The following is an 11,565-nucleotide window of genomic DNA, read 5'->3' on the forward strand; positions in this document are numbered from 1 at the left end:
CTCGGACAATTAAATACCATAATTGGGGGTACCTTTACGGGTATTGAGGGTTTTTCTGAGAAAGGGAAACTTCATAGGGAAACATTTAAAAAAAAATAAAACCAACAGTTGTTTGAAGAAACAAATTAGTCTTAGTTCTATTTTCATTCTCTTTTTTATACAAAAATTCGTATTTGTTGGACTTAACCATTTGGCTCCGATGATACTCTGTTATCGAATCAAAGCAACAAATTCGCTATTGGTTGCAGTGGAAGGTGCTTTGTGACAGCATTGAATTCATCAACACGGCAGGCGTAGCAGAAACCTTCGCGCAGATTCAAACGATCAAACTTCCACCAATCGAGTTGATCGGCTACATCTTCACAGAAGAAGAAATCCTCTTTGAGTTCCTCCTTAGTGATGAATGGATTATTCACTCCAATTAATGCAATTCCAGCATCGTTTGCCTCATCGTGTAAAACCTTGTAGTAGATTTTCGGAACAGGAATTCTAGCAACACCATCAGCGTCGTAATCCAGGTATAATTTTTGGGGATCCCCATTGGTATCGGCAAGCTCTAATACGCCGTAGGTCCCAGTATAAACGGTAACGGATATTTTTTTTCGTGCCAAATAGTCTCGTAAGTTACTTTCGATGCGTTGCCAGTTTTTGCCATTAAAACTTTGCCATTGGGGTGCAACATTCATAAACCAGAAAGTGGCCAGCTGATGGGCAACATAAACAAATTCTGCTTTTGCAGCTAGATGACCTCTCGCAAGAAACAAGTCTTTGTTTTGATTTAGCAAAGCATCTACACGCTCGGCTGTCTTGAGAATCTTGATCAGTGTGTTCCGTTGTTCTACGAAACTATACTTTTTGTTCACATTGAGACCGTCGTAGAACCCATTCGAAATAAACTGCGGTCGTTTTCGAACTTTCTGAGTCTTTACATTCCATGGTGCCATGCGATAACGAGAATATACACTCACATAAGACTCTTCGTCGAAGCAGGCTTCGTACATTTTTAAAAATCCAGACTTGACCGGATAGCCTACTTCGATCAGCGTAGCATTTTCGAAACATGTCCGATTTGTACGTTGTGCTTCGTGAAAAGATGGCGATTGGCAGGTAAGCTCCGAGATCTTGTACAAATCTCCATTAACAGTGAAGCCAACGCCTCCATCACAGGTTGCTAAGATCGTTTTCTGCTTTTTAAAGTATTTGAATCCACCGGTGCAGGAAAGTTCAACCTGTTCTCCTTGGTGAAATTTCACGTCGGTAGTCTGGACGATAGTTGGGTAGATTTCCGTAGTTCCCGGCATCAGAAACAGTGGCGTTTGACCGATGTCATCTCTATCGAATGATACCGTACAACCTAAGGAAGAAGAACATTTTGAGGTAACTGTATTCATAATAAAAAATGAGGGTATGTTACCTTTTAACGAATTTTCATAACTAGATTCGATCAAAGGTGATTTTTCTAGCTCTGGCGTTTCAGTGGCAATACGTGGCTTACTTAGCCTGATTGCGGAAATCAGTAAAAATATTGTAAATAACTTTCTGGACGACATTTTTGCCGTCAATAGCAAACTTAATACTGGAAGCAATAACCCTAAGCGGTTTGGTTTTATAATTCTCTTTGAAAATGATTGACTCCATAGGTAAACGATAAGAAACTACCACAAACCTGCTTCAGAACACATTTGGCATACCTGTTTCAACCTTAGGGGAGAGCTGGGCTATATGCGCAGAGAGATATGAAAAGCGAAATGTATGGTAAAATTGATTTGCTCACATTGATCCGATAGTCAAAACAAGAAATCATAAAAAATTTCACTTGAAACTAAATAACTCTAAAACAGGCTTTCAAAGTGGAATATTTCGAAACAAAATGGTTAAAGTATTCACAAAAAAATCTAAACTTTTTCCTACAACAATGCAAAAAATCTAGTTACTGATAAAAAGATTTTAAGCAGTGTTGTAAGAATTAGACAAGAAAGTTTAAAAATGAATTTGACAATTTGAAAATTTTGACAATTTAGGCAATTTCGACAATTTTGACAATATTGACAATTTTGACAATTTTGACAATTTTGACAATTTTGACAATTTTGACAACTTTGTCAATTTTGACAATTTTGACAATTTTGACAAATTTGAAAATTTTGACAATTTTGACAATTTTGACAATTTCGACAATTTTGACAACATTGACAATTTTGACAATTTTGACAATTTTGACAATTTTGACAATTTTGACAATTTTGACAATTTTGAAAATTTTGACAATTTTGACAATTTTGACAATTTTGACAATTTTGACAATTTTGACAATTTTGACAATTTTGACAATTTTGACAATTTTGACAATTTTGACAATTTTGACAATTTTGACAATTTTGACAATTTTGACAATTTTGACAATTTTGACAATTTTGACAATTTTGACAATTTTGACAATTTTGACAATTTTGACAATTTTGACAATTTTGACAATTTTGACAATTTTGACAATTTTGACAATTTTGACAATTTTGACAATTTTGACAATTTTGACAATTTTGACAATTTTGACAATTTTGACAATTTTGACAATTTTGACAATTTTGACAATTTTGACAATTTTGACAATTTTGACAATTTTGACAATTTTGACAATTTTGACAATTTTGACAATTTTGACAATTTTGACAATTTTGACAATTTTGACAATTTTGACAATTTTGACAATTTTGACAATTTTGACAATTTTGACAATTTTGACAATTTTGACAATTTTGACAATTTTGACAATTTTGACAATTTTGACAATTTTGACAATTTTGACAATTTTAACAATTTTGACAATTTTGACAATTTTGACAATTTTGACAATTTTGACAATTTTGACAATTTTGACAATTTTGACAATTTTGACAATTTTGACAATTTTGACAATTTTGACAATTTTGACAATTTTTACAATTTTTACAATTTTGACAATTTTGACAATTTTGACAATTTTGACAATTTTGACAATTTTGACAATTTTGACAATTTTGACAATTTTGACAATTTTGACAATTTTGACAATTTTGACAATTTTGACAATTTTGACAATTTTGACAATTTTGACAATTTTGACAATTTTGACAATTTTGACAATTTTGACAATTTTGACAATTTTGACAATTTTGACAATTTTGACAATTTTGACAATTTTGACAATTTTGACAATTTTGACAATTTTGACAATTTTGACAATTTTGACAATTTTGACAATTTTGACAATTTTGACAATTTTGACAATTTTGACAATTTTTACAATTTTGACAATTTTTACAATTTTTACAATTTTTACAATTTTTACAATTTTTACAATTTTGACAATTTTGACAATTTTGACAATTTTGACAATTCTGACAATTATGACAATTTTGACATTTTGACAATTTTGACAATTTTGACCATTTTGACAATTTTGACAATTTGGCAACGATGAACGATAAAAATTTATCAAGAGATATAATCTCGACTCAGAAATAATGGCAAAACCTCGAAATCTTATTCCTATTCCTCAATTATATTACAGTTTTTCAAAAATTTCTCGCTTGTTTATAGAAATTGAGTCTCGCATATCGACTAAGATATGAAAAAGATAAGATTTAGGGGAAAAGTTTCCTAAATGGGCCTATCGGGTTAAATGCGCCTACGGCCGTTTGACGAAATGGCTGACAAGACAACATATCTAATCAATGCATTTTGAGGGTGATACGCTTTGAACATAATGCAAAAAAGGATTTCATGAATAAACCAACTCATAAAAAAATTAAAAATTCATACAAGATTTTGATATCTTTTGATGTAATATTTTGACTTTTAAAAATTATACGTAAAGAAGCTCAAAACAAAAAGTTGGGTGGTTTTTGTTTCTTATTCAAATGAACCTTAGAAGTAAAACAAATTTAGGCTTTTATGATGGTTTCAGAATGGTGGGAAAGTGGAATAAGAGAGTGTTTTTGTTTGCTCCCATCATGTTTGTATAATGCAACTACCCTATAATAAAACGTTAAATAGAACAAATATATGATTTTTATCATTGAAACTTCAAATGAAAGCTCTAATCAACATCTTAAGAGCAAATCCAAGATCTTTAAACAGATTTGATAAAATTTATTTTTGGAATGAAATTCCTCCACATTATGGCAACCCTAAATTTAAATTATTCCATAAAGTTATAAAAGATATAGATTTTTATAAAACTTCAGCTTTGTCGTATGAAAGTTATCAGTTTCTAGCATTTCCAATGAAATTATACGGAAATATTGCCAAAAAACAGAAATTTTACCTAAAACATAAATAGGCGCGTTTTGAGGTTCGGCAATTTTGACAACAGTTTCGAGAAAATCAATTTCTCAAAAACGGAAGGAGATTTTAACGAAAAAATTACGCGAATGTTTAGAAAACAGATGTTTGCTCATGTGATGGTTGTGTTTTGATATTAAAAACATGTTTTTAAGTGCTTGTCATAATGATTTTTATTAAATCATTTTTATATTGGCGGATATTGGGGAAAATAACCCTAAATTTTACGGTCCGGATATAAGCGAAAAAATATCTGGTAAGCTTAGGTTAGAACAATTCTGGATTTTGTGGAACCAAATATGCTTATAAACATTTAAATTGGATGTCAATGATAAGATTTTGGATTCAGGGATCGAATGTCAAAAAGGTCCTTCATAAAAAAAAAAAGATTTCAGATTCTTTATTCATTTTTTTTTGTTATTGAAATCCAGTTTGGATCATCACCGAGAAAAGAAACCGGATTTGAATCTTGGTTTTAAATTTGAAACCTAAACTACTAGATGGATTTTTCATATTTGAAATTTAACATTTTGGAACGTAAAAAAATAAAAATTGCAACTACCACAACATTTTAACTTTTCATTCTTTAACAGATTTAAATACTGGTTCCCAATGAATCAGACTTCCAATTCGGTCTCGCTCCAGACAAGCTGTAATAAAAAACGAAGCAATTGACCAGTTTTTTCTAACCTGCTCTGGACTGAAAACCAATGCCTTTGATTGGAATTCTCATCACAAACAATCTTCAGTCAGAACTCTTATCGCAATCAAATTTCAGTCGGAACACTGATTGGAACTTTTATTGCAATCAAACTTAAGTTGAAGCTCCCACCATGACTGAAAACTAAAGCTTTCTTATAAAGAACATGTGCAGTTTCATACAAATTAAACTGGTTATCAGAAAATGATATAAATGTAATCATCAGAAACTTTTCTATGTTCTGGCACCTGTAGCAAAACAAAAATTTTCAAACCAAAAAGTTCAGGGCACTCATCAAGTTGGCCCTTCAGAGACAGTAAACTTTCAGAACATTCTTCATGATGACATCAAAAACCAACGTAACTTTGTAAAGCAATCCTTGAGAACACTCTTGATGTTGGTCCTCCCAATCCAACTTAAATTCATAAAGTGAACCTTAAGAACACTATTAAGAATGGTTCACTCGATCTAACGAAAATTCAGAATGTGAACCTTCAGAACACTATTTAGGATGGTCCTCCCGATCCAACGAAAATTAATCATATGAACCTTCAGAACACTCTTCATGTTGGTCCTCTCAATCCAACGTAAATTCATAAAGTGAACCTTCAGAACACTACTCAGGATGGTCTTCCCGATTCAACGAAAATTCATAATGTGAACCTTGAGAACACTCTGCGTGTTGGTCCTGCCGATTTAAAGTAAATTCATAAAATGAGTTTACTTTGAATCGGAAATTCAGTCAGAAATCCTATCACGACTCCTATACTCAAACTTTAATTTTTTTATTGGAGTAGCTTCAGGATTGTTAAACATTATTTTTGCATCTCATAATTGAACGGCAGGTATTTGATTTTCATGAATGATTATTCAAAACTTTGGTCTTTCATCTCTGAGTGTTAGCTGGATTTTCCATCTCAAATAAAAACTGGTACCCCAAATATTTATTTTTTCACACATTTAATCATACTTTTTTTTACTTTTCTCCTTTCTACTAAAATTTCAAGTGTTATTAATATTTTTCCATTATCGCTTTTCAATTAAAAAAAAAAGTTGTTATCTTCATGGCCAGTATTAATAAAAAAAAAGAAAATTTTACTTCATTACGAGATTGATTTTTTTTACAAAAATTTGCGACTCAAGCATTTCATTAGGCCCGAGATGAGGAAATGCTCAGTGCTGCCAAAGGTTTAGAAACAAATAAAACCATCAATCAAATTGATTCAAAATCGAATTGAATAAATTTACCCAAAACGGCCACATCGATAAATGATTGGATTTCCCAGTCCCAAACTTAGAACGTCGGTTCCCCGGGAAAAATGTTTCGCCGAGAAAAGAAACGCACTCCCTTTCATGTTTGTCAAAACAGAGAGGCAGTGACACAAAAAAAGGGAAACGAAGGAAGACCTTTCTTATCAACCATTATCGTGATCATGCCCGAGACATTATTCTTTTGTTTTTGTTTACTTCCTGGGGTTTATCCCGCCTTTATGCGGGGCAAAAACCCCACTTGGAAATAAAACTCAAAAAGGATACTGGATTTCCTAGGCAATTTCTTTCATCAGACACGGTTCAATTGCCTAGACAAAGATCCACCTCCGGTTTTTTTTGTTCCTCCGGTTGTTGGGTCTCCTATTTGCTAGTCTATCTTCCAGAAGCGGGACACACACAGTGAATCAAATTTATTGTCTTTTCAGTGGTGCACACAATTTTTCGCAATCCGGTCAACATTTTCAGCTGGAAGATCTGAAGAAGAAAGCAGCAGGAAGGAACACAATCAAAATTCTTATCGTCACATCAGAAACGCATAAATTCTTCACATTCTGCATGTTTCCTTTAACAGGTTTTTGCTGCCGGAGGATCTTTTGCAAAGATTTTGTCATCACCCAAAGCTCGGTCTGTGCACATTTGCTCGGCTTGCTCTGTTTGCTTTGTTTTTGGAATGACGAAAAAACACGTCGCCTGCTGCGAAACAAAGTTATGATCCTGTGTGAGCTTTTTTTTGAAGATTTAAATTTTCTTTGTAACAGAGTCATCAAAATGGGTATCTTTGTGATATTTTAATGACAATGACAATGTTAAAATTTGTTCCTTTTAACGCAATCCAGGCTAAGTTAATATTAAGGGCTCGTTTTTCATATATCTTTTTGTTCAACAAACATGAGTCCTCTATTTTTTTGTATAATTTATTAAATAAATATATGTATATTATGCAATACCTCCAACTTTCTGAGTCACACTCCCTTCCGCGTGCATAAAACAGCTCCAACACAGCAAGTTTAATCAAATTTCCATACATCCAATCAGCATTACAAACAGTTATGTCCATTTATGAAACGTTCGGCCATCTATCATGTTGCGCTTTTTCCTGTGTCATTTCGGGAACCATAAAACGGTTACTTTCGACCGTCTTATTCGGTTTTATGTTTCCCTGTATGGATCCCTTCGTTCGAACATTGTCCCTTTTCACGCGTGCTTCGGGTTCAAGAAAAGATCCTTTCTTCGGTGTCCCTTGGTTTGAATTTCTTTTAACACGTAATCATAATAAACGAAAATAAATTGTAATCGTCATGCATGTGTAATTTATTCGGTTTTTATTTCCGCTTTTTTTCTTCGACCTTCGCCCTCCAGACTTACTTCTTCGTCATAGGAGAACATTGTAAGGTAAGGGAAAGAAACAGCTTCCCTGAAATGGCAAGACAGAGAGAAAACTTTTCTTCCCCATCGAGCTACCAAGAGGAGGTGATGCCTTCTATCGCCTCGATTCAACAGACATCAGAATCCTGGACTCGACACTTCCCACTGTTCGTTCATACCTACACTGCTATTCAGATCCTTCTTGTTTCCATTTTAACACCCCCGACATGTGAGCCAGGAGGAGTAACACTGTTGCAACCTCTCCTGCTTGCTTGCAACCATTGATCATCTTTTCCAACCGGATATCTCACTTTCTTTTTACAGTTTTCTTTTGCTCCTTTCCATACCGTTCGCCTGATATAGAAAAGTAAGGGGCTGAACACCGCAAAGCATTTTATTTGTATGGATTTTTCAATAAAAATGATCATAAATACATTTGGCCCGATGACGGTTGTGAATGTTTCACGCGAAGTGGCGCGCTGCTTCAGTGCTTGAAGGGAATTCTTTTCATATGCCAGCCTGCGAACAACCGAAGTGTGCCATGAACGTTGCATTATAATTTCCTTGGCTTGGGCTGCTGGCCTGGAAAAAAATAATCCTCAGGTTGCTTTGATGTGTTTTTTTGCTCTAGTGTGGGAGGAAAGGTGCGAACATTTGGCAATAAGATTGGGATACAATTTTGAGTCTATCATAATAAAATGATGCCCTTGAACTGAAGATTGTATTGAATAAAAAGAAATTCAACAACAGTCCAATTTGAATGTTCGAAAGAGCTTCTTAAAATAAAAATGAAAATCATTAGTGAACAAATACATTTCATTTCAAGAAATGCTGAAATAAATATCAGAAAACTATTAAAAATTTGATTCAATGATTTTTTTTGCGTTACAATATTATTATGTATTCTTTTCTTTTAAAGGCTTAATAATTTTGATTTTGTTCATCGTGTGTTTTCCATTTTCCATTTTAATGACGATACAAAGGTTCTTACATTTAAACATATAATGTCGAAGGCATTTATAGTTCCAATCATTGCACTGAACCATATTTTTGAAGGATAAGTATAAGTCATGTGAATTAAAGAAATTTTAGATTGTTTACAATAAGAACTTTAAACATCTCAAAAACAGTTTCCATGTTGAAAGCAAAATATTAGGAAAACTTTGTTGTTTTTGACCCTCCAAAGCAGTTCGCAAAATATCCGCTTCGGAGAATATATATAAATTCCCTTTCCCTTGACCGCAAATGTTGACCGATTTTGTTGATATTAGATTCATTGTGTTGCTAATTTATTTTAGTTTATCAATATTTCGAAACAACTCGCTGACTCTAACCAGCGCTGTCGGATCTCACCCAACACTTGACTCATTTTATTAATGTGATCATAAGAACATCTATCTATTCTGACTGCTGGAAAGGTGCAAAAGTTATACCTTTGAAGAAAAAGCCTCAACAGAACATACTTGAATATCTTAGACCTATAAGCATATTTTGTGCTTTATCCAAAGCGTTTGAAATAACAATGAAGGATCAAATGTAAACATTCATAAATAACAACAATTTTCTGACAGATGCTCAAGCTGGTTTCCGCAAAGGTCACCGTATGAAAACAGCAGTAATTCGTATTTACGATGAACTTGCAGTGGCACTGGATAAAAAATGTCAGGTGTTACTTTGGCTTGATTTTAGCAAGGCTTTTGACACTATTTTGCATAGAAAACTTTGTGACAAGCTTGTCGAACAATTTCATTTTTCGAACGCCGCTGTTCAGCTGATTAAATCATACTATAAATTACACTGCACACATGGAACGAATAGGCTCATTCTGACCGTAGAGTGTTCGATGAAATCCTAACCGGAGAAATCTCGCGTTCTCGCGTTTTCAGTTGTTTAGGCACCACGTTGAAGTCGACTCTCACAAGAATGTTTGGCACATCGATGTCACCGAGCAGCAATTTTCCCACAAACGCCGCTATCAGGTATTCATGCCGGTTAGCGAGGGTATCCAGATCCAACCAGGAGCATCACTGTGAATACGTAGGAGATTCTTCCGGGACTGGCCAGGGGCTTATTCGGAGTGCTGAGCGAGTAAACTTGGATTGTGCGGATTCAATTCTACTGACCCAGATGTCATGGCTAGTGCACCCGACGACTGCTTCAGATTCCAGCTGCGAGCGAACTAATGCACAATGTAGAGTTCGTATACACTGTGGATTTGTGAATTCCCTAGTGGTTCGCAAAATAAATCCCACGGTCCTATTCGCTTCGGCTACGACGTAATTCAGTTGATTTTAAAATGTTATTTTGGAGTCCAAAAGAACACCTAGTAATTCCAGGTCAGCGGATTCTTTTTCCGAATAAAACTGATTACATTGCATTTTGTTACCGTTGCGATAGTCAACTCATTTAAGTTTGGCTTAATTTAATCTTTCTCTACTTTTTCCTTTAAAATAAATATAAATTGGTTATTGTTATTTGTTATTTGTTCATTTATTAATATCATCAGAGCAAGATAGTTAGCTAGGTTTAAAAATGCAGGACTCACAAGAACACAACTTGTTAACAGAGGCACACTTAAACAAATACACGAAATGGAGGTACTAGAATGGAACGACAGAGAACGCACAAATTAAAATATTTTAGTCCAGAATTAAGTGGTATAATTTGTATGGGTCGAGAGGATCTACCGATAACAAGAAAAATAAGATTTCTTCCCGCTTTAGCCGCCAAGACGTAAGGATCGTGATAAAGATCGTCATTTCTTTAAAACCTAACCTAAAAACACAAAAACAGGTTAAAAGACAAAGTTAAAAGTCTTACCTATCTAACAAGAAACGTACACAGCGGAAGACAAGAAGTGATTGTGCGAGAGTACGAATCAGGTAAAGCGCGAGTTAAAGGAAATCCTGGTAGCCCTCGTTGAAGACTCATAACTTGTTGTTTCCACTAGGACCCAAAAGTCTAATCTGGTCCATGCATTCTGGGACTTCGTCGAATCGTCGAGGTCCGCATCTGGTACTGCCATTGAAACCAGAAGAATAGGCGCCCATCCGGGACTTATTGCATTCCGTGCGCCATCGGTAGGCTGAACGGATTCAACGGATCCGTTCCGGCCTGAGGAACTGAAGAGGAATTGGCAGAGTTACCGCCAATTCTCGACAGTTGCCTAGCCACATCATCTCTAAATCCCAGAGCGTTCCGAGAAGTATCATCTGCAGCGAAGGCCGGCCCAACGAAGCACACGACACACAAAACACCAGGTATCTAAATAAAAAAAAACATTAAAACGCTAATTTTGCAGAGATAGTGTGTTTAATTACTCCGAAGAGTCCGCGATCAGCTATTTTGTAAAAGCCGACCTTGAGGAGCTCCGTTCCTGCTCAAGATCGAGCTAGCCAGAAAAGAAGGCCTTGTGTGCCCACCCTCCACTGAGTCTCCAGAGGAACGACCAGGGACTCGAGGGCTTAGGTTTGGCCCCCTCTGGTCCAGACAGTAATAAATGGCGCCCAACTAACTACAAGCTGGTCAGGGATTCTAGGTTTGGTTAAACACAGTGAGCCTGAGGGAATTAGTTAGCCAGGGAAATTAAAAACAAAGTCTCTGATGCGAGTTGGGTAACAAAGTGGTTTCACGATATCATACTTCTTACCAAAAAGTGAAAATCTAATTAATTTGCTGCTTCAGACTAAGCGTCCACGAGCAACAGCGAACATTTTGCGTCGACAATCGATAAAGTACGTTTTAGAATTTTTCATAAAAAAAGTTTTTGGGTCTTGATTCGAGTAAAAATATTCTCAGCTCAAATCAGAAAAGTTGGGGAAACCAAGAAAACTTTCATGTTTGAATGTTAAATGGTGGATTCTAGTGAATCGTTTGTTAAAAAGTTGGTTTTGGTTTCAACAACA

The 11,565-nt window shown here is 34.9% G+C and overlaps 1 protein-coding gene across 1 annotated transcript; it reads right to left on the bottom strand.

The window, feature by feature from the left end:
- Nucleotides 1-218: 218 nt before the first annotated feature.
- Nucleotides 219-9,029, bottom strand: LOC129743543 (uncharacterized). Its single transcript, XM_055735582.1, has 2 exons — nt 9,014-9,029; nt 219-1,354 (listed from the first exon to the last, which is right to left on the bottom strand). Exons 1-2 carry the CDS (start codon nt 9,027-9,029, stop codon nt 219-221), a joined length of 1,152 nt encoding a protein of 383 aa, XP_055591557.1.
- Between the last annotated feature and the right edge of the window lie 2,536 nt (nt 9,030-11,565).

This window comes from Uranotaenia lowii, chromosome 2, assembly GCF_029784155.1.
Source record: "Uranotaenia lowii strain MFRU-FL chromosome 2, ASM2978415v1, whole genome shotgun sequence".
In the NCBI taxonomy this organism is placed as follows: Eukaryota; Metazoa; Arthropoda; class Insecta; order Diptera; family Culicidae; genus Uranotaenia; species Uranotaenia lowii.